The 24,586-nt window shown below is 38.8% G+C and overlaps 1 protein-coding gene across 5 annotated transcripts in view; it reads left to right on the top strand.

The window, feature by feature from the left end:
- The window catches only part of C3H1orf21 (chromosome 3 C1orf21 homolog), a 143,562-nt gene that overhangs the window by 35,454 nt on the left and 83,522 nt on the right, over nucleotides 1-24,586 (top strand). For 3 of the 5 annotated variants that reach the window (XM_058176294.1, XM_058176296.1, XM_058176295.1), the window contains exon 2: nucleotides 18,623-18,844. The exons of 1 other annotated variant lie outside the window; for it this stretch is intronic. In XM_058176294.1, coding sequence (XP_058032277.1) covers nucleotides 18,751-18,844 — 94 coding nt within the window. In that variant the 5' untranslated portion in view covers nucleotides 18,623-18,750. Of the gene's footprint in view, nucleotides 1-18,622; nucleotides 18,846-24,586 lie in introns of those variants that run through there. One more of the 5 variants, XM_058176292.1, reaches the window with a different exon arrangement.

Consider the following 24,586-nt stretch of genomic DNA (forward strand, 5'->3'; position numbering starts at 1 on the left):
CGACAATTCTGAACGCTTTTTGGTAAACTCTTTAAATTGTTCTCCCGGTGCCGTTGGCCATCCCCTCTGCACCCAGCCGATTACAGTCCGGACAATAATATCTTTGTAGGATGCCCTAGTCACTTCTGTGGACGTGACCGGGCCAGAGTCCAAAGAGTCAATTAACAAGACAGGTGTCCCTGGGGTCGGGTCTTCAATAGTCTCTGGCAATGGGCATCTACTTAAAGCGTCCGCATGTCCCAAGTCCTTGCCCGGTCAGTGAGACAGTTGGTATGAGTATGCTGCCAGGAAAATAGTCCAACGGGTCAGCCTGGGCGATAATGCAACCGGTGTTGGATGGTCCCCCGCCAAGAGTCCCAATAAAGGTCTGTGGTCTGTGACTATTTCAAATCGCCGCCCAAACAGATACTCGTGGAATTTTTTAACCCCAGAGACAATGGCAAGCGCTTCCCGGTCTAGTTGGCTATAGTTCCTTTCTGTTGCAGACATCGTGCGGGAAAAATATGCGATAGGGGCTTCCGAACCATTCGGTAACTTGTGGCTGAGGACAGCTCCTACCCCGTAGGGTGATGCATCACAAACCAATACTAATGGCAATGTCCCATTATACTGAATTAAAAGGCTGTCGCTGGACAAAAGTCTCTTAACGCCTTCAAATGCCTTAGCCTCAACCCTGCCCCAAGTCCATACAGAGTTTTTCACTAGCAGCTTATGTAGTGGTTCGGCTACCGTTGCCTTATTTTTTAAAAATACCGCATAGAAGTTTACAAGCCCCAAAAATGCTTGTAATTCTGCTTTGTTTTTTGGGGGTGGAGCCTTCCTAATGGCTCGCACCTTGCTCTCTGTGGGGTGGATGCCTTCCTTATCTATCCGATAACCCAAAAATTCTACACTCCGATATGGCATTTGTTAAGTTTAACCTTAAGTCCCGCAGTCCTGAAAATTTCCAAAACTTTCCGCAGTTTGACCCTTAACTCCCCCAAATCTGTGGCTGATATTAACACATCGTCAAAATAGAGGACTACTCCTGATAGACCCTGTAGGAGCCGTTCCTTGAGGTTTTGGAATAACCCAGGGGCTACACTAACTCCGAACTGAAGTTGAGTGCATTTAAAAGCGCCCCTGTGTGTGACAATTGTCTGTGCTTCGGCCGTTTTGTTGTCAACTGGTAACTGTTGGTAGGCCTGTGCGAGTTTGGCAAAAACCTGTCCCTGCCCTAACGAGTGCAACAAATGTTGTACAATGGGGACAGGGTAAGCACTCTTTTGCAATGCTTTGTTAAGCGTTGCCTTATAGTCAGCACAAATACGAACAGATCCGTCTGGTTTGACTGGGGTCACTATTGGCGTCTCCCATTTTGCATGTTCGACTGGGACTAGGATTCCCTGGTTTACTAATTTGTCTAATTCCCTTTCAATTTTGGGTTTGAGCGCGAACGGAACCCTCCTTGCTTTTAGCCTAATCGGAGCTACCTGGGGGTCTAAATTGAATGAAATGGGGGTCCCCACGTACTTGCCCAGGCTGTCTTGAAAAATGTCCTCGAATTCCCGCAACAGTTCCTCCTTTAGGTTGTCGCCGATGCTGTGAACCCCGGTAATGCCCATTCCCAAGGCTCGGAACCAGTTGAGACCCAGCAAGCGGGGCAGGTTTCCATCGACGATGGTGATTGGCAGGGTTTTATTGAATTGTCCATATCTCACTCTGACCGACGTGACTCCTCGAACAGGGATTCGGTTTCCCTGGTAGTCTTGCACTCTCAGCTTTTGGGGTTGCAGCTGGCATTTCGCGACTTCAGGCAGATCCCTTGCGATTGTGTCCCAGGACATAATCGTGATTGATGAGCCGGTATCCACCTCCATCTTACACTGTACTCCTTCGATGTAGGTCTTGGTGAATATTTTCTTTTCCAGTCGTGTCGATGCGTGAGCCACTCGCACAGTGGTGTGATTTGACTTTGCGCCTTTTTTGAATTGGCCAATCCCTGGCCGCCTCGCGGAACCGGCGCCCTGCTGATTGGCCGGTTTGAATTTTTGGCGGCAAGGTTGGGAGGCTCAGCAAGCCTGAGCTATGTGCCCTTTCTTTTCACACCGCCGACAAATTGCGTCTTTGAACCTGCAATTCTGTCGTTGGTGTTGGCCTCCGCAACTCACACACTCGTCACGGTCGCTTCTTTCCGGCCTCCCGGTGTGGAAAACCTCTTCCTCTTCTTCATCTTCCCACTCTGCCTGGATTTCCTTGCTGTGAATCAGCGTCGCTTTCGCTGAGGAATTAGGCGTGTTCAGCTTCTGTAAGGTTTCCGCTGCTTTGGTGGACATCTCGTGCGCCCTGGCCTCATCTAGGGCTATCGCTAGGGTTAGGTTGTTTTTCGAAAGCAGCCGCCTCTGTAGTCAGATGTCCCTGACCCCACAAATGAGTTGTTCTAATAAAGTCTCCTCCAAGTCCCTGTACTCACAGTGGGTTGCGGCTTTTCTTAATGCAGCCATGTACACGCTGATCGACTCGCCCTCTCGCTGAACTCTTTTCCTTAGTTCGAAACGTTGCACGAACTTCGATGGCACCGGCGCATAGTGTGCTCGTAGCGTTGTCTGGAGCACTGGCCACGGTACCGACTGAACCGGCATTGGTTCCGACAGCGATTCTGCGGTATCGAAGACTTCTGGTCCGCAGTGGCTCAGGAAGTAAGCACGCTTTCGATTCTCTGACACTCCCTGCAGCTCATTGGCTTCGAGGAAACACTCGAAGCGAGCCATGTATGACCCCCATTTTTCTTTGGCTGGGTCGAATGGCGCTGGCGGTGTATAGCTAGACATCGCTATGTATCCGTCTTTGATAACTGGCTGGGTTCAAAACTAAGTTGTTCCTTCAGTTCTTTTCCTAGTCTCACTGCCTTCAATATCTCACCTTCATCGCCAATGTTAAGTTTGGGCAATGAAGAGGCAGGAGACGATGCAAGTGACAACAGCTCTTTAGTTTATTGTGAAACCCAGCAAAAGACAACAGGCAAACACCTCTCTTTATATAGTATTTGGCTGAGGCACCAGCCAATCAGCAACGTGTATTTTCCCGCCCAAATTTCCCTCCAAAATTTCAAATACATAACATACACAATTAAAGACCCTTAGCATCTTCCTGTGCAAATAATGGAATTAGATGGATGGCTTCCAGATGGTCTGATAATCACATCCAACAACAAAACAAAGACAAGTATTTGACTACATCTTGCTTTAGTGAGAGATTTGCTGTGTTGTCACTATTTACAGATTTACAGTCTATAATAATATTCTCTCTTTCAGCTTTATTTTACCTCCCACCCCAAAAAATGGTACTCTACAATACTTAGAGATCAGCAATGGAAGTGCTGGCAGAGACAATTTTCCAGTTCCCTTTCACACCTAATTTGGATTGTTTGTGCTTATGATAGCCTTGCAAACTGCAGAGCCTAAAGCTGATGTCTTTTTTTTCTGCTTGCATATTTATTTTCAGAGAATTCATATTCAGTTACTCAAACTGACATTATTAGTCTCTTCTATATCCTTACCTAAATTAAAACTTAGCTTGACATACAATAAGATTTTTAAAAAAGCTTTGTGTAAACATTTTCAAAATCTCTGTAGAGATGGAATCCTGTCATTTTCAATTGTTGTAGTAAGACAATGTGCTTGACAAATGACAGTATGACTTTAAATTTGTAGAAAAGGAATGCAATTATCTGAGCCCATGTCACTCTCTCAGCCCTTACCTCCAATAGGCTATCTAAACATATGAATTCTTTGTTATCCTATGGTTTCTTTTAGAATCTACCTTTCTCTTTATTTTTCCTTATCTAATACTTAATACTTAATATCAATAGACCTATTTTTGCCAGATTTATAGAATGTAAACAGTTTTACTTGATTAATAGAATTTGGCAGTGATTTACTGTTGGACCAGTTGGTTTTGTAACTTTTTAATAGATAGGAATGTAATCATATAAGCGACATACATTTGATATTTACCTTTTTTCAGTGAATCTGACTTGGAAATATCTTGTATAAGGCCTAGGAATTTGGTTTGAGCTAACCTTAAAATTATCCCTTCCAAGAAAAGACAAAGAGCACATATTATACAAGGTGAACAATGTACGAGAGAATTTGCTGCGTGTGATCTGCATGCATCCCTGCCCAGCTGAGGTATTCATTAATCAGTGCTACTCTTTCAAATGCTGTGTCTCTTTGATTGATTATCAATATATGAGCCATGATCAGATTTCATGGCTTCAAACACTTCCTGCCCCTCCCTGCCAAATTATGTCTAATTTAGTCATTCACATAATATTTGGAAGGGAAGTCTGGTTATCAGTTTCTGTAGACTAGTAATATATGTGTATCGTCTTAGATTAAATGGATCTATGTCACTCAATTTTATACATTAAAATTCTACCCAGCTTGCCTTGAAAGTCTTTTGAGGAGGGTGGGCAGTCTGTCTAGACTGTTCTCAATAAAGCTCTGGGTTAAATGATGCCACTAACAACGGAATTCACTTGGCACAGCTAATGCATACAGGATTATGTATGATAATGCCTTCTTGGATCAATCTGATGCCCACTGAATCCATCTAGTACAATGCTCTTCCTCAACAGCCATCCGCCAAATGCCTCTGGGAATTTATAAATTGGGTATAAAGAAGATAATCTGCCCTTGTTTGGGTCCAGTATGTGATACACAGATGTTTACTGCCTCTGAAAAGAGATTGTAATCAGTTGTCATGGACTTTAATCATTCATTTACAGACCTTTGAAATGAGAAGGCACATCTGGATGAATGGAATGGGATAATCTGAGGCCTCTCAAGGCCAGTGCCTGACCTTAGTGTTTTGATGAAAATGTATTTTGTTCTGCTCGAATGTGAGAAAAAAGCTAATTACACCTCCATATAAGAAAGGCAGCTATAAAACTAGGGGAATGGAAAGAAAGTAAAACAAGAAATGGCATTAACAAATATACCGTATCCTTCCAAGAAAAAAGACATTGGTAGCCTTTGGGTTAGCTGAAGAGATATTCTGTAATGAAGCAAGTTTTGCAAGTGTATCTCTTTAAAGAGAAAGAGCCACTACTCTTTCTTGCTGTCTGTCTACAGTTTGCAGAAAACCTTGAGATAAACCAGAAGATTATGGAAAGAATATTCTGTGAATGGGTGAAAGTAAAATTGGGTTCTCTTTATCTAGTTTTAGAATTTATGTAGAAACATTTAAGTACCACCGTAGATGATATAAGCTGATTTTTTCTTGCAATCTTGCCATGTTGTTGGATGTTCTCCTGATGGTGGTCCCATAAGATAAAATAAGATAACTTTTATTGTCTTTTTTTTTTTACATTAAAAATGAAATTCTGTTGCCTGCTGTCAAGAGAAAGTGTTCTGACCTAGAATTCTTGAGACAGTAAAAAGCACATGATTAGTTCCAAAAATCTTCTTTTTATTTCAGTGGCTATGAATTATTACAGCCCGTAATGACTCTCAAGGAGTTGATAAAAAGTCAGACAGAAGTCTGCCACAGTCCTTCAGGATAAGGCTGATAAGCACCCACCTTTAACTCCCTTGACATTAGCTTTGCAAGGCCCCGCGGAGCACAAAGTCAAAACAGAGCTTCAGAATTTACACCAACCAGCATGAACAAAGTTGCTTTCTGCAAAGGCTCATGTGCCTTTGCTCCTCCTTTATGTCTTGTGGGAGGGGTCAATCACCTCCAAGCTTTACTCCCGAGTCACCCCTTATTTCTTAACTGTTCTTGCTTTCTGGGAAGTGCGCACTGGGAACAGTCTCCTTCCTGTTCCTCTGCCTCGCTGACGTCAGACTCTGGAGGCTCCAGAATCAGCACATAACTCCCAGATGGCCCTGTCCCCATCTCTGCCTCTGATGCAGAGCCCTTGTCCGAGCCTTCCCCAGAGTCCAGGACTGGCCCTGTTCCTCCCCAGTTTCCTCACTGTCTGACTCTGCTACCAGCTCCTCAGGCTGCCAGCAAACCACAACACTAAGTGTATATCTTTCCAAACACATACATAACACAATATACACATGCTATAATACTTACATAAATATATACCTGCACCATATATGTGTGAAGAGGATGTGTAGTGTCCCAGACAAATCTGCAGATTCTGCTCAAGTATCACTTATATGCTATGTTCTGGATAGAAGAACGTGAACTCTACTGAAGACTATAGATAGATCAGGGGTGTCAAACTCGATTTCATTGAGGGCCGCATCAGGATTGTGTTTTACTTCAGGGAGGGGGGCTGGGGGGCATGGCCAGAGTGGGTGTGGCATGTTACTCATGTCAAAGGCGCCTCTGGTGGGCCGAGTGCTCTGCCAGCGAAAATGAGCTCCCAAGCTCTGTTTTTGGCTGCGACGGCCTCCTACATCCCTCTGTCAGCAAAAATGGACCTTGTGAGGGCCACACGGAGCTCTCCTGAGCTCCGTTTTCACTGGCAGAGGCACTGCGGACCAGTCCTTTGCTGTTCCAGGGTGTCCCCGTGGGCCACATTTAAGCACCCTGTGGGCCCCAGGCCTTGAGTTTGATACCCCTGAGATAGATTATGAACCTCTGGATGAGTGCAGAACTGGTTGATTATTCAGATTATTTACAGAGGCTACATTGCTGGAGTCTAATGGAAACGGCAACCAAAAGTCTGGGTAATGGAAGGTCCTCATTCAGTTCTTTTTTTCCTCTGTATGGCAATATGAGTGAAATTTTAAATTAGATTAAAGGATTTTTTAATATACTGGTAATAAGAGGAGAAAAAGCAAAAATTATTGTATGGTTTACTCAAAGTATATAAAATGGCTAGTGGGATATAGATTTTGCTTGTAAAATCAATGCTAATGGCAATAGTTACTTAAGTACAGACCAGGTTGCTTAAAACACATTTATATGTAGCTTGACCACTTCTTCTGTCACACACACCCCCAATACATAAAATGTCAAAGGTGAATCTTTTGGGGAGGAAGAAGTTTCATCAGTCTGACCCATTTTCACTCCTTGTGATTGTACTTCTTGGGATGCAATTAGTCCACCAGTTGATGAATACTATTAACAGAAAGCTGGGTTCCTTTTTTCACATTTTAAAAAACTTTTTACAAGGAGGGAATTTTATGAAGGAGGGGAAATGAGCAGCTGTGTCAATAGAAGAAGAGCTCTAGACAGGGTGGAGAAGCTGAAAAGCCCTTTTAATGTAGAGACAATTGTAATTTGAAGTGTTTGTTTATCGTTTTTGCCTAGTTAGGCTATTTTCGGGTATTTCTTGATGAAATGTTAGTATCTTTGCTTTCTACAAGCTGGAGCTTGTTTTATGATGAATTATTGAGGAATGCTTTATAAAAACAAACTGAAGTTTTATTAGAAAACTGTTTACATAGTATATGATATTTCACTATTGCAGAATCTTCCTTGTGTAATGAATGTGTGTCCAGGATTTAATAAATTTAATTCTCTCTAATTACCTTTAGGGACATTTTAACTTCATCACAAATACCATATTTTCTTAGAGCAGGCAAAAATAAACAACTTTTTCAGATACTGGCATGAATTCTTTAAGAAAAAAATCATGGAGTTGAATGAGTTTTTTTCTAAAAATTTGCATGAACTTTGATGGGGAAGATATTGTTGATACATTTAATGAAGCTTATATAAAGATGCACCTATTGTTCCTTCCCTATATAGTGAGACCATAAGATGAGGCAGGGGCAGGATTGGATAGGCAAATTTATCCATATATTAGCATTTCATGAATATGAATTAATGGGATGTGTGCATCCATAAACTCTCACTTCTAAAACCAGTGTTAGGGTTTGGAAATTACAGTGGTCTTTCATAAAATATTAATAAAGTGTGCTTACATGTTTAGCCCTGAATAAATGATATATTTAGTGACTTTGCTTTGTTGACCACCTATTGACCAAATATCATATAATGTCTTGTGTAAACAAGCCCTGATTTCAATAAAGTTTAGTGAATTTAACTGCACTAGGAGTGCAGGTAACAAATTATTTGTTTGCCCAGAGTATGTTTACCTGCCAGCAAATAAATAATACACAGTAGTCCTCCGGAGCATACTGTTATTTCTTATTTAATATTTATTTCACTTTTCTGCCAAATGTCGACCTTTATCAAGCCCCAATCAATATCACATAGGATTATGTTGACAGAGTCATGATCTAGATTGCAGTCCGATATATTTGGAGGAAATCAAATTGGGGAAAGATAAATTAGGAAGCATTTCTGTAATTGTGCCATCATTTTACTGAGCCCTTGCAGTTAAAAGATAACATGAATACTGTAAATGTCATAGCATTGGGAAATGTTCCTATATGAAGTTCTTCACTGAACCTCTCCCTGACCTTTCCCATGACTTGAAGAAATGTGATAGGATCAGTGGCAGGTTGCTCCCGGTTCTGTCCGGTTCTATAGAACCAGTAGTAAAACCGGTGGGAGGCTCCGCCCACCCACCCTGATGTCATCAAGGGGCTTCTGCGCATGCACAGAAGCTTCTGAGCATGTACAGAAGTGTGCCTGCTCCCGCTGTGAACTGGTAGTAAAGGTAAGTAGAACCTACTCCTGGGTAGGATGGAAATGGTTGAAAAAGATGTGCTGTTCCATTCAAGTCAAATGATTCCTTGAACCACTACACTAGACTTGAAGGAATTGCTTTAGTAGCATATTCCAAGTAAGAGCCCCAGAAGCAGATTTCAGCTAGCAAGACCAGTTCAGTCTCTGCAAATTTGTAATAGCAGCTGGAAAGTAGGAATTAATTCAGTGAAGTCCAGAGTTGAAAAACTTGCAAGCAAGATCTGTTGATCCGTCAATTAGTTCTTTACCATAGGAAGTTTTAAAAGCCGGTTTTTGTCAGTAGTGTCGACAATGTTTTAAAAAATATGTAGCATAAAGTGGTGGATTTTAAACTGTTTTGAAGACTGCCTTTGAAATCTTTTGGGGATTGTTGTTGTTATTGTTGTAAAACACAGTTAATGCATAAAGTTATTTTGCTACAGTGCTATCTCTGGTGTTGACTAAAGATTATCAACAATAATGTTTAAATAACTTAGATCACTGAAGATTAAAAAGAGATGTATTATATCAGTATTAACTATGATTTAAAATGTCAGTATGAATAAGACTATTTAGTTTTTTGGTTGAAAATTGAATATAACATTAAAAAACCTCTGCAGATTACATCAAAATATTTGTTGTACAATAAGGGTTTTTATATTTAAGCTCATTGCTTAAATATTAGAGTCTCTTCTGTATTGTTATTTATTATTTGTGCATATTGAAAAAAGGAGATTAAGAAAATTTGATTATATAAGTACAGAAGACACTAATGATTTCAGCATTTCTGGAAACCATGGGTCATACTTTCAGTTCAAGTAAGATAAAGGGGAGGGGAAAAACCCCAATCTCTGTTACTTTGCAATTATGCTTTGCAAATATAGACATTGTGCAAGAAAAGTAACAGTGAAAACAATTCTGAACTCAGAAAGTTTGAAAGCCCTATTATGAAATATACTACCTATATCTTCTCATAGGAAGTTGGGATGAGTTTTATTGTCATCTTTAATTTATTTTCTGTATGAGAATTTAAAATAAAAAAGTGAGGTTTATGAAGACACCATCATAATTTGTAATTGCATATGTAGTTTTGTGTCATCTTTGATATTTGTTAGCGTGATTTCTTTCTGAGCACCAGAAACATCACAAACATAAGATAGAAGCTATTTAAATGGCAACCCTCCTCCCCCAAGTAATCACACTTATAAGTGACTGCATCAGCAAAATAAGATGATCTGGGGTCATATAGGTTTTATTCAGTGTTTCTTTTACTTTTTTCCCTATTGAGAATTTTATGTGACACATTGAATTGGAGGAAGTTAGAATCAGGCACCGCTTTATAATGCCTTGGTAAGGCCACACTTGGAATATTGCATCCAGTTTTGGTCGCCACGATGTAAAAAAGATGTTGAGACTCTAGAAAGAGTGCAGAGAAGAGCAACAAAGATGATTAGGGGACTGGAGGATAAAACATATGAAGAATGGTTGCAGGAACTGGGTATGTCTAGTTTAACAAAAAGAAGGACTAGGGGAGACATGATAGCTGTGTTCCAATATCTCAGGGGCTGCCACAAAGAAGAGGGAGTCGGGCTGTTCTCCAAAGCACCTGAGGGTAGAACAAGAAGCAATGGGTGGAAACTGATCAAAGAAAGAAGCAACTTAGAACTAAGGAGAAATTTCCTGACAGTTAGAACAATTAATAAGTGGAACGACTTGCCTTCAGAAGTTGTGAATGCTCCAACACTGGAAATTTTTAAGAAAATATTGGATAACCATCTGACTGAGATGGTGTAGGGTTTCCTGCCTGGGCAGGGGGTTGGACTAGAAGGCCTCCAAGGTCCCTTCCAACTCTGATGTTATGTTATGTTATGTTATGTTATGTTATGTTATGTTATGTTATGTTATGTTATGTTATGTTATGTTATGTTATGTTATGTTATGTTATGTTATGTTAATAATGGAACAGAGGCAGCGCAGCAGTGGCTGCCTAATTACTGGTGCTATTTGGTGACATTTTAATTCAGAATAAAACAAATAACTGAAAATGTTGACTTTTTCATAGAATTCACAACCAGATAGCAGTACCCACCCAGCCCAAGGGGCAGCATCTTGCTGATCTTGACTGATCTCATTAAATTAATCAGGATTAGCCTAATTAAGATTTGGGAGGATTGGTTGTTTTAAATCAAGTCAGTCATTTTACTAATGGACATTTTTGTCTGCCAATTTATATCTGTTAAGGAGGATTGGCTTAAATAGACACTTTGAAATAAAATTACTTTGGAGATATTTGAAAATGAAGTAGTGTTTCAATAAAATCTTACTCCTAGATCCATGTATTTTATTTGAAGTGTAATAATTACAAATAGTCCGGAGAAGGTGTGCTGTATAAATTACAGATTGCTGCCTTCTTGGAGGCAGCTGTCTTCTTGGAGGCAGCTGCCATTGGATTATCTGGATTTGATATAGCAAATGAACTTCACAATCTCTTCTAGAGTTCCCTTTTTACTGCTAGCTTGGATATAGAGTGACATTGTCTGCTCTCTACTACCTTTATTGTAGATCAGGGCTATCAAACTCCCAGCCCGCAGGCCAGATGTGTCATATGCTAGCCACCCCGGTTTAGCAAAGGGGGGAAAAGTCCCAATGTGTCATGTGATGCCACTGTGATGACTTGAGTTTGACACCCTTGCTGTAGATGTTTCATCATTGGTATCACGTTGTTTTTCTACAGGTAGTCCTCATTTAGCAACTGCCTTGTATAACAACTGTTCACAGTTATGATGGTGATGAAAAAGTAACTGCATGACTGACTAACCCTGACATTTATGACATTTGCAGGTCTGAAAAACAAAGAAAATCTGAAAAAAGATAATAAGCACAGTTGTGGTTTTACTTAGCTTAATATAGAGTTGCCCTTTGCAGTTATTGCTAAAAGAGGACTATTTCTACATGGATTAAAAACAGATTTTTACAAAGATTAAGAGTATAATGATGCAGCAAATCAGAACACATAAGGAAAGATCATAGCATAGCTCTCCTGCTGCTATCCTTCTTTTCAATTATGACATCAATTGTGAGATCCTTCTTTTCAATTGTGACATCAACACATTCATCTGTTAGCTCTTGATCATCTTACAATTATAAAAATGTTGTTTGTGTTATTCCTTTAATTCCTTACTCTACTTTTTCATTCCTTAAATGAATAATTGGTATTTAGGACAGTTTGTAATCTTTGCAAGCTCAACGCCCTAGGATTGTCGAGCATCTGTTGCAAAATGCCATCATTTTTATGGGAGAGTGGGAGAGAATATGACCCCATTTTTATCTAATTTACTCAAGGATACAGGCAGATAATCATATCTTTCAGGCAGGAGCAGCAATATTCACTAAGCAAGATTTATGTATAGCTTCTCACAGAGACTACTCAGACTTCTCATACCTACTCAAGTGTGGTGTCCTGTATCACCCTTCATTGCCTTTCTTGGCTCTGTTCTCCTAGACAGACATTGGAGGCCATATCTAGAATACAAATATCAATGTCACCCTGCATGAAGCTCAAAAGCTGTGCCCAACGGTGTGCCAATGCAGACTATGGAAACCTACTTTATTCTTTATAGCAACCAGTTGCCCCTTTCTACTTCCATACCCAACCTGTACCTCTGATAATCTTTAAAGTGAATGAACTGCATCCTGCACCCAAAGACCCCCATTGTTACTGACACTGCCTCTTTAAAACATTTTCTGTCCGTTTCTCTAGAGTTCTTCTGAAGATTAGTAGGAATTGTCTCAGCTACATCCACATAATACAATTGGAGCCTTAGTAGCTTTGAATTGTTCTTCTAATACACGGATGTCAAACTCACCGCCATCACGTGATGTTTCATGACAGTTTTACCATTCGTGGAGCTGGGGTGGGCATGGCCTGTACATGACGCATCTGGCTTGTGGGCCGCCAGTTTGACAGTCTAATATGTCTTCCTCTCAGAAAATATATTTGACTTCCAAACACCTGCCCTTCATCGGTCATGGAGAGATAGATTCAGACCTAGATTCCTGTATTGTCTGGAAGACTGGATACTGCTGTCGCAAAGTAGAAGCAGTTGACGTAGCTACCTAGAAGCCATCCACTAGGGTGTCTTACACAATCAAATGGAAATCATACTGGCTGGAAAATTCTGCAAGGTTAGGTCCACATGTCTTAAAGTTGGTAAGGTTAAGAAACACTGCACTAGGGTGTCTTATGGAGCTAAGTGGAAATCCCTTGAAGACTGCTCAGAAGGAAAATGTAAACCCTTGCAGAATAGTATCCATTGTATCTTTCTGTTGTATCTGAAACATGGCTTGGAGCTCCCTTTGCAGAAACTTCCTTCTACTTTCTGTGTATGTGTATTTTATTCGACAATGCATACATTTGTGTTTTTTTCATTTATCTCTTTATTTTAAAAGCAGTAAAAATGAATTAAAAAAGACTTCACTCTATTTATATGCTAAATGGGTAAATTGGATATCAGATGACAGCTGAGAGGTAAGCAGTGATTTGGAAAGGAGAGTTGATTACTGCAACAATGACCTAGTTAGCAAATACATTGCTTCTGTTTTTGCACTATTAAAAAAATGTGCCACTACTCTCCAGAATGCCCGCCTTGTATAGTGTGTTTCTGTTACTACACAATATCACTACACAATATCCACCCTCAAGGATTTCTTTCTCTCAGGTCTTCCAAGGATTATTGTGCTTCCCCTGTCACCAGATGTTCTGCAGTACTTATTAATTAGAGGATGTAATTTCCATATGGATGTTTTCCAGAAAAATCTTGCACATGTGCCATAGAGACTTTGCAATATATTTGATAATGGCCTGCTGGATATACACTGAGTACCACTTTGTGTAAACCAGCATCAAGTCACACATTGTATTAATTGTGTAATGCTGAGCTAATTCTGCTGTTTATCTACCCTTAATAAAAAAATATAAACACTGTTATATGGATTTGAGTGCTTAAATCTTTCTTTCTGGGGAAATTGGTTTTGAATGGATGCAAAATATTTTGTTGAACTCTCTCCAAACTGGCCTGAAGCAGCTTGAAGAGATGATGGATTAAAGCACTCAAAACAATGTATGGTGTTTCAGATCTGAATGCGGGACTCTCCACATTGTAACCCTGCACATTGAAGAATTTTGTGGCAAATCACTAGATGAGATATCAAGAAAAGATCTAGTGTTCTTAATGAGTGGCTGGAATGCAAAAATTGTAGATTCAGAGGTGCAGTACATAGAATTAGAAAGATTCAGATTGGGTAAATGTAATAATGAGACAGATAGGCTAATGGACTTTTGCACAGAGATTTCTTGTGTACTGCCAGCATTTGTTCAAGCAATATAAACAGACTCTCGATATAGACATCACCATATGGACAATACTGAAATTAAATAGACTAAATAATGAGAAACAGAAGCTGGAGAAATGTAATCTAGTCAGACAGGACAGGCTAGGTACAGATTGTGGAACAAACCATAAATTATTGGTGTCAGATATACAGATTAAATTTAGAGCATTAAGTGAGTAGGTGTGCCAGCAAGCTTCAACTTGAAGGTCAGTCAGAATATAAGATCAATGTAAGGAACAGATTCAGTATAATAACTCATTCAATAGCAAACTAGGAACTATGAAAAGAGCTAAGAGAGATCATGAAAGCTGAAGTGGAAAAAGTATTCTCAGAGTATCAAAGAAAAAAGGATCCAAGTGTTTTCAGAATAAACTATCAGCAGAGTCAGGAAAAAAGAGAGAGAATAAAAATCTATGGCAACAAAGCCATACAACAACTCAACAGACTTTAAGTAGAAGAGTTTTGAAAGGACAAGAAAAGATGTAGCAGTCAAAAATGTCAAGAGATAAAAGAAATGAACAAGAAAATGAACATTTACTAAAAATATTTATGCATTCAAGATCAAAAGAATTGTAAGAAAATTTAGGCCTAATACCTGAAAATATTATGGAAGAGATTTGATGTGGTTAAAGGGAGATTAAAAAACCATGCTGACAACTTTTACAAATGGGATTATAGAATGAAACATTTAGAGAGCTAAAATACATTTCAGAATCAGTCCTTGCAGAAAAGGAGGAATAGAGGCAGTAGACCAGAAGTCAGATAGGACTGTGCCAGGCACAGAGCTCCCTGAGCTATTTCAAACTGAAGAATAGGCACTTAAAATACTAACATTTTATTGGTGGGTGGGGGTGGTTATTGTTTTTTATTTTCATTTTTTTCTATACTGCATTTTTATTGCTTGTAAGCCACCTAGAGCTGCCTAGAGTACTGTGAGCGAGTAGGTGGCTATATAAATTTTCTAAATAAATAAATAAATAACAGCATGTCAACAAATATGAAGCTATCGAAGTGCTGTCCCGGTGTTTGGAAGCCGTACGGGTCTGGATGGGGAGAAACAGGCTCAAGCTCAATCCCTCCAAGACGGAGTGGCTGTGGATGCCGGCATCCTGGTACAGTCAGCTGAGTCCACGGCTGACTGTCGGGAGCGAGTCATTGGCCCCGATGGAGAGGGTGCGCAACTTGGGCGTTCTCCTGGATGAACGGCTGTCTTTTGAAGACCACCTGACGGCCGTCTCCAGGAGAGCTTTCCACCAGGTTCGCCTGGTGCGCCAGTTGCGCCCCTTTCTAGACCGGGATGCCTTGTGCACAGTCACTCACGCCCTTGTGACGTCTCGTCTGGACTACTGCAATGCTCTCTACATGGGGCTCCCCTTGAGGGGCATCCGGAGGCTACAGTTAGTCCAGAATGCAGCTGCGCGGGTGATAGAGGGAGCCCCTCGTGGCTCCCGAGTGACACCTATCCTGCGCAGGCTGCACTGGCTACCTGTGGCCTTCCGGGTGCGCTTCAAGGTGTTGGTGAACGTCTTCAAAGCACTCCATGGCATAGGGCCGGGCTATTTACGGGACCGCCTGCTGCTACCGAATACCTCTCACCGACCCGTGCGCTCTCACAGAGAGGGACTCCTCAGGGTGCTGGCGGCGCGACAGTGTCGTCTGGCGGCGCCCAGGGGAAGGGCCTTCTCTGTGGGGGCTCCCGCCCTCTGGAACGAACTCCCCCCAGGACTCCGTCAACTTCCGGACCTCCGAACCTTTCGCCGCGAGCTTAAAACTCACTTATTCATCTGCGCTGGACTGGGTTAGTTTTTAAATTTATGGGTTTTTAATGGGTTTTTATCCTAAATTTTTAATCTTAGCCAATTTAATAAGTTTTTTTAATTGTATTTTAATTGTATTTATAGTGTATTGTGTATTTTTTATCTGGCTGTGAACCGCCCTGAGTCCTTCGGGAGAAGGGCGGTATAAAAATTTAAATAATAAATAAATAAATAAATAAATAAATAAATAAATAAATAAATAAATAAATAAATAAATAAATATGGAACTAGAGGGAGTGAGATAGATCGGTGTATATACCAATTCTGAAGAAGAAGGAATCAAAAAGTTATAAATTACAAAATGTTTCTTCACATAAGCAGAATTTTGCTTAAGATCATGCTTACAGAGACAAATGCTGCTATAAAAGAAGATTTTTGACAAGGCAGAGACACATAAGGTCAAATAACCAGCAGAGGATGAATATGGGGAAAGCGAAAACATTTCGAGAGGTTAATCTTTGCTTCCTTGACTACAGTTAGACCTTTAACTGTGTCTATTGGGTCAGAAGGTTGAACACTCCAAGATTAATGGGAGTACTGGAATACATGATTATAGATCTGAAGATTTTTTCCAATAAACTAAAAATGACAATATGCATGAATTCGCAGTAAACTGAAACAAGGATGCCTATCATCCCCATATCTCTTTTCTTCCATGAATACAAAAGTGGCAGATTGAAAGAAGTACTGGTGGCCCTACTTTGCTAAATGAAGGCAAAAAAAGATGCAAAAAACCTCACTGAAATCACAGTTGAATGGCAATCCAAATGTCATGGGAACTGGGTTATCTGAGGAACCACCTCTTCCTAGTTAAATTGGCCTGTTCTGTTAAATCTGATAGAGAAGACATGCGGAAAGATGCCATCAACTAGGGACCTACATCTGTGGAGTCCCAAGAGACGTACTTTTGGTGCTGAAGTGCCTGTTTTATGAAATATTCTTCACCCTGAAATTAGATTAGCTCCATCCAACTTTCACATTCACCAAATATTGCAGGGAATGGTCTGCACAACTCTGTCCTTGGAGGTATACACACATTCTGGCATTCAAATATCTTTTCCAAGGTCTATCAGTTCTGCCAAACGCTAGTCAATAGCATATTTCCTGTGTCTATAATCAATCCTGTTCTTAAATGGCAAAAGCTATCCTCCATTTCGGTATTTTCATTGTCAGTTCTAAGGCTGATTGCTGTGCCTGTTGTTGCTAGTTTGGTCTTCTTTATATTCGAACTTAGTCCCATGTTACTGTTTTGCAAATAAGCATAAGAAGCAATAAATATAATTAGTGCGTCATGGTTTCATCTATATGTTATATATTATAATGTAATAATTTAGTCACTGCAATCTATGGGATTGGTATCGTGTTTGTATATAGGTCTTTGGTTGTTCGGGTTTTCTCCCGTGTAAAATTGGAAGTGTCTTGGCGACGTTTCGACGAAGTCTCATTCGTCATCTTCAGGCTTCAGCTTCGTGCTTCTGGGAGCAATGTGTGATTGCAGCTGTTTCTTCCTTTTTAACTGCTAGAGGGGGTTTGAACTGATTGGGTGGGAGCTTGGCTGTGCTCTGATTGGATGGGGTTTTTTTTGTGCTCTGATTGGATGGGGGTGTGTCCTATCACACATTGCTCCCAGAAGCATGAAGCTGAAGCCTGAAGATGACGAATGAGACTTCGTCGAAATGTCGCCAAGATACTCCAATTTTACGCGGGAGAAAACCCGAATAACCAAAGACCTACATACAAACACCATGAAACCTCAGAAAACATATATATATATATATATATATATATATATATATATATATATATATATATATATATATATATATATATATATATATATATATATATATATATGTGGCTGTCTAGAGAAGAGAAGCTTGCTTTTTAATGATATATAACATTATTTATGGTATTCCAACATAACCGATATTGAATGTAATGGCAAGGAATTTTATAGAAATAGACCTAGCTTTTCTCTTCAGACTTTCATAGAAACAGATACCGGAATATCAGACCAAGTAAACACTGAAGAAGTTATTATATAAGTTCAAAAGTTACAAAAATTCCTCAAGTGAAGGACAAGAGACCTGGAAAATCTAGTTTATGGATTAGTAATAGTATCCTCAGGTCTATGTGATATTTTACATTATGCATAGATATTCTCTGGAAGGATCATATCTCATAAATTTACATCTAAGGGATTCTTTAGAAAGCCCATACAACTTAAAATAATATCCGTATACTGGTTATGATTATCTGAAGTTCAATCCATTATGTGGATTGATTCAGAAAGATGGTGATAGAGTAGAAATTTGATGCTAAGGTCTGATTTATTGGGGCATATGGGGAATTGATCTTATTAAATTATTCATGAACCTTCTGAACAACTATTTACTCAACAATCTTTATCAATAATTGACCCGTTTCCTAAAGTTGACATACATGATAGCTGTGTGTTAGAAATGGAACTACTTTGTCACTAAATCATTATTTGTATGAAAATTCTACAGATTTATTTCCTTGAAACACACACATGGCTTGGACATGATGAAGGAATTGTTGAAGTGAAATTATTCCTTTATTTTGTGTGTTGTGTGTTGTGACAAAGTTTGCTGATGAAAAGAAAGCTTTAGCCATTAAAGCAAAAGTATTTTTTTAACAATTTTATAGAGGTTAAATAATATAAATTACTTTTTCTATAGATAAAAATTTATGTAATAAAGAAAAGGACCACTAAGGAACATTCTTCTTTTTAGTGGTGGAACACATTAGTAATAGCCATTTAGCTCATACACCTATTGATTTTTTTCTTATTCCTCTTTTTTATATCACAGATTTTTAAAAGTGACTTGACTACAAAGCTGGAAGGTGGATTATTTTTCCAAAAAACACAAAGACCATGTGTGCTTACCTGTAGAAATGGTTTGCGGCTTAGTCAAGCTGGAGTTGACTAAATGAAACTATGGGCTGTGCATCAGCCAAGCATGTTTCTGCTGTACAAAATGAAGAGGAAGCTCAGAAGGGGAAAAACTACCAGAATGGAGATGTATTTGGTGGTGAGTTTTATTTATTGTGGATCTATATTTTTCTTCACCCTTCTAACTTTCCTTTCTAAAATCTATTTGTTCATTGTTTCTTAACATTCAATTTCAAAGGATTTGTTTTTGGAATGCAACTGATAGTACTGATGAAAGAGGTAATCTGCCTGAAAATCTGTTCTGCTTTCTAGGTCCAGCTTCTCATTACAATGTTTGTAAAAATGTGTTCAAACTATATGAATGGTATATGCTGATACCTATTATAGCAACCTTTTTCTCTTTTGAGATTGGGGATTTTACTGCATCTTTTGTTTTCATATGGTCCTTTATCTTCTTGAGAAGTTGAATAATAATACAAAAATAAGAATATTCCTGTAAGTTTTCAAATAATTTTCTGGACAGTACTTTTTTTCCTTTTAAAATGTATGTTATTTTGGCCTAAAATTGTGAGTTTATGTGTTTGTATGTCTGTGTGTGTGTATGTATATTGTTTGTGCACAATGTAGAACATATAAATTCCTGATGAGTTGTTCCTTATGATCTTGTTGAATTGCAAATATTTAAAATAACTAAGAAGATATATTTTCAATGAAATTGTTGAAGTTGATAATCTTTCTCAAAGTTAAATGAAAAAGGGATAAATATTCCAAATAGGGATTAATGATTTATTCTATATTAATAAACATACATATTTTCAAAGTTTCAGTATATATTTTTGTTTAGAGATATTCAATATAATATGTGGAGACTTTGTAAACAGGATTCCTGTCACCTATTGAAGGGAAGATGGTAATAGATACATTACTATATGCATTGAAATGTAACTATAACTGATACTAAAAGTGATTATTACTAAGAGTAACTTCAACAAGTACATAGCATAAGGGATATTAAACATTGCCGTTCGCTAAAATTGGTCACTAATAGCAGTATAAAAAGCCTGGGAAATATGAAGCAATGCACATTCCTTCTGGCTTTAAGGTTATTAAGAGCTAGAGCTGCAATTCAGCTTCAAATGTATGACATAGCTCTCCAGATGGTGCAGAACATATTAGGTACTCAATAATAGCAGGATATAACCAGGAAAATGACTTTTTCAATATTATCTGCCTAGTGTATTGTAGAGCTTTTTCCTTAACCCGCTTTAATAATTTGCTCTTTGTGATATTGGGGGAAAAGTATAAAAGTATTTATTTTGTTGAGCAAAAAGTGTCCTGGAGAAACCTAAGATTCTAGCACTGAATATTCCTTCAGTGTCTTTTCTACAACAAACTGAGCCTTAATCTTATAACCTCACTTTCTAACAGAAGTTCAGTCTGTTTGAGCACAATCTCATTTGCTTTTTATTTCCGGACCTTACCATCTGTAGGATAGATGCAAAATTTCTTTCAGTTTTCATTGCTATATGCAGAAAATTGGCCTCCCATTTTAGACCTCATAAATATGTATTGTAACACATTCTATGCTGTTTTGTGTTTTCTGCTGTGTCTTGTTTTTTCCTGGTCACAAAACAATGCACACTCTTTTAACAGTTTTGTCTTTAATGTGTTAGTATCTCTATACTTTAAATTTAAAGTTTTTAAATTTCGTTTTAAATATTTAGATTTTTGGTATTCTATTTTTATTTATAGCATTTAGAAGATTAAACCACTGTGTTTATTTCTGTTGATCTAGAAAAATTTTATCCTAACTTGAGCTTTGTAACTTCTTGCAAAAATTATATAAATATTTATTAGTTATAGTAATAAGGTGCTATCACACTCCTGATGCTTTAAGTTTAAGACCTAATGAACAGTGGGAACAAATTTGTGAACTGCTGAATCAAAAGTAAACAAAGAAGCAACACCATTTACAATAAATACTCTATCTCTACTTGTCTTATGAAAATGCCAGTGTTCTTGGAAGAAAAAAGACTTTTTTGCAACAGGATAGGAAAATAGGAAAAGCACAGTTTGCTTTTACTTGTTTTCTGCATGCTGTTCCCATCTCTATCTAATATTGACTTAGTTTAACAATTACAAATGTTTTCCTGTACAGATAATCCTCAATTTATGACTGCAGTCAGACTGGAATTTTGGTTCTCAGTCTTGCTGATCGTAAGTTGCTGATCGTAAGTTGCTGATCGTAAGTTACCAGGCCCAATTTTACTATCCTTTATGGAGATTCTTAAATGAATTGTGTGGTCATAAATGCAAACTCATTCTCTCAAATGGAATTTTTTGCCAGAAACCAGCAAACAATGACAGAAAGTGATTTAAAAAATCACTGCAAACGGATCATTTTGCTGCAGGATACTGCAACTAGTCATAAATGTGAGCTTCCTGAAATACGGTCATGTGATCCCAGGGAGAATATGGCAGCAGTCATTTTACGATGGCCAGAAGTGTTTTATGGGCCATACAGCACTCTTTCTGTGGCTGTTGTAACTTGAAACAGTTATTAAATTACTGGTCATAAATTGAGGATTTCTTGTATAGATATCACTATATTGCATCAAATATTGAGGGTACCTTATAAACCAGGACTTAGAAAGTTCACACTTATAGGATTTTAATGACCAAAAGGCTTATGAGATCATCAAATATTACACAATGTTGGTCACCTATTCAGTATTCTATATTTGGACAAAGGTGGGAAAAATAGAAATATGTCAAATAAATCTGTCATCAATCCATTGATTTAAGACAGTACTTCTTTAACTTTCCCTAAACTTTGATAATGAGATTATTTTCCCTGTTTGATAGAAGCCACGAAGAGTTGAGAGGAAAATATACTTACCTATGTCTGTTGCTAGCTTTTATTCACGTTGAACAATAATGTAATAAGTGGCTTTCTCCTCCAGGACATTAGTATATTATCAGATAAGCATCACTTAGTGTTATTCCCTCCGTAAATCAGGAACATCTTACTGAGTGTGTGTATATAACTCAATACTTAATGTTTCAGTGTGCATACTTATTGACTGGATCAGGTTTACTGGCAGAGCAATTGTAATAGTGAGGTTGTAAGATCCAAAGTTAGAGGGTCTCTTATTCAAACTCTTGTGGGTTAATGCTGGCAGGAAAGATAAAATGGTGGATTTCTATGGAGATTCCCAGTCATCCAGGTCATGGTTGTCCCAAAGGTGGTTTTTAAAAAGACAACAGGACTTTGTTTTTCCTTGAAAACGTTTCGTTTCTCATTCAGGACTGAAGAAACTTCTGGGATAAGAAGCGAAACATATGCAAGGAAAAACAAAAAAAAAGTCCAGTTGTCTTTTGAAAAAGAAGATAAAAGGGTAAAGTGATGCGTTATTCTCTTTCTTTTAAAATGTATTGTCTTTGTCTTTAAAGCCATTTTTCACCTATTAATGCAAATGGGAGAAAATAGTCTCTTTCAGTCTGTAAAGCTAATATAGTTCTCCATCCTCTGACTCCAAGACTCCAAAGCAATATATACTCTCAGACCGCTTCCTTTTGGTGATCTCTGTTGAAACTATAATGCTGGAAAAGCATGGGATGCAGAACTTTCCATTGCACCATGGAAAGAACGTGAAAAGAAAGAGATCTGAAATATCTTATCGCACTTAATTCCAAGGACCAAAGAACAGAATACCTGCTGTTAAAAATATAAGGGTAGTATTAGTTATATGTAAATGTGGGTAGCTTTCTGAAAGGTGAAACCTGTTTAAAAATTCGTTTTTAAGCATAAGAAATGTTTGAAATTCATTTGCAAGTTTCCATGAAAGATAACTTACAGTTTTAAAATCTACAAAGTATTCTATATTACTCTATAAAGTTTTCGATAAAAAAATAAAATAGAAAACTGACTATGAATACTTCTGGTAGTAATTGGGGGTGGTGAGGTAGAAACATATTTTATTTTTATGCAAGGGAATGGATAAAGTTCTGTTTCTCTCCAGTAGAATTTTAAAATACTAAGTATTTTATCTATTTAAAGCCATTCAATCTTGGGCATTACAAATATATGGAAAAAAATCATTTTAAAAAGCGAATATGTCTCCATAAAAATAGTGTTAATGCATAGACTGCATTTTTCTCTGAAGTAGCACTTATAGCACTTGAATCTGAAGAGTACTACTTATATATTTCAGTTGAATAAATAATTGATTCTATTTCTCACATAACAATCTGTGATTAAGATATGTTGGATAACCTTGATCTAGAAAGGCATAGTCATCTTTATAATTCCAGAGAGTTAATCTTATATTTTCCAAATTATTGAACTTTCCCTCTGAAATTCCCAGTTTTTACTGCCACTCATTCTGATTGACATCTCTGGCCAGAAGCACTTTGGGCAAGGCCGCCAAATGTTTTTAATTCTTTGGAATGCATGTCTGTCTTCTATTTAATTGTTTGGTATTAATATTTAACTATGTTTAAATTAGCAATATTTATATTTAACGCCTTTCTACCTCTTGTTCACAAGCTTTATGGTGCCCTGCTGGAGTATCATAGTGGATGTCTGATTCATAAAAAATCCAAAAAGGTTTCTGGAATAATCAGATAGGAATCAAGCAAAGACAGGCATAGGCATATTTCTTGAAAGAAAACATACTCATTCTAAAAAATTGAGAATATTGTTTGAAATTTATTGTATTTCACATTCTATTAAAGTCACTTTCTGACTTTTATTTATTTATTTATTTATTTGATTTTTATACCGCCCTTCTCCCGAAGGACTCAGGGCGGTGTACAGGCAGAATAAAACAAACAATACAAAATACAATTAAAATGCAATTTAAAAAACTTATTTAAATTAGCCTGACAATTTAAAATTTACCATACACTAAAAAACCCCATTTAAAATTAATAAAATTTGACATTTAAAATTCAATTTAAGCCAGCCTGCTGGATAAAAGGTGTGTCTTCAGTTCATGCGAAAAGTCCGAAGGTCAGGTATTTGGCGTAAACCTGGGGAAGCTCGTTCCAGAGTGTGGAGCCCCACAGAGAAGGCCCTTCCCCTGGGGGCCGCCAGCCGACATTGCTTGGCGGACGGCACCCTGAGAAGTCCCTCTCTGTGAGAGCGTACGGGTCGGTGGGAGGCATGTGGTAACAGCAGACGGTCCCGTAGGTACCCAGGCCCTAAGCCATGGAGCGCTTTAAAGGTCGTAACCAACACCTTAAAGTGCACTCGAAAGGCCACAGGTAGCCAGTGCAGTCTGCGCAGGAGCGGTGTTACATGGGAGCTATGCGTAGCTCCCTCTATCACCCGCGCAGCTGCATTCTGGACTAACTGAAGCCTCCGAGTGCACTTCAGGGGGAGCCCCATGTAGAAAGCATTACAATAATCCAAGCGAGAGGTAACGAGCGCATGAGTGACTGTGCACAAGGCATCCCGATCAAGGAAGGGGCGCAACTGCCGAACCAGGCGGACCTGGTGGAAGGCCCTCCTGGAGACGGCCGTCAAATGATCTTCAAACGACAGCCGATCATCCAGGAGGACACCTAAGTTGCGCACCCTGTCCTTTGGGGCCAGTAACTCGCCTCCAACAGTCAACCGCGGCTGCAGTTGACTGAATCGGGATGCCGGCATCCACAGCCACTCCGTCTTAGAGGGATTAAGCTTGAGCCTGTTTCTCCCCATCCAGACTCGTACGGCTTCCAAACACTGGGACAGCACTTCAACAACTTCATTGGGGTGGCCCGGGGTGGAAAAGTACAGCTGGGTGTCATCAGCGTACTGTTGGTATCTCACCCCGAAGCCACTGATGATCTCACCCAACGGCTTCATGTAGATGTTGAACAGCAGGGGCGAGAG

Source organism: Ahaetulla prasina, chromosome 3, assembly GCF_028640845.1.
Source record: "Ahaetulla prasina isolate Xishuangbanna chromosome 3, ASM2864084v1, whole genome shotgun sequence".
In the NCBI taxonomy this organism is placed as follows: domain Eukaryota; kingdom Metazoa; phylum Chordata; class Lepidosauria; order Squamata; family Colubridae; genus Ahaetulla; species Ahaetulla prasina.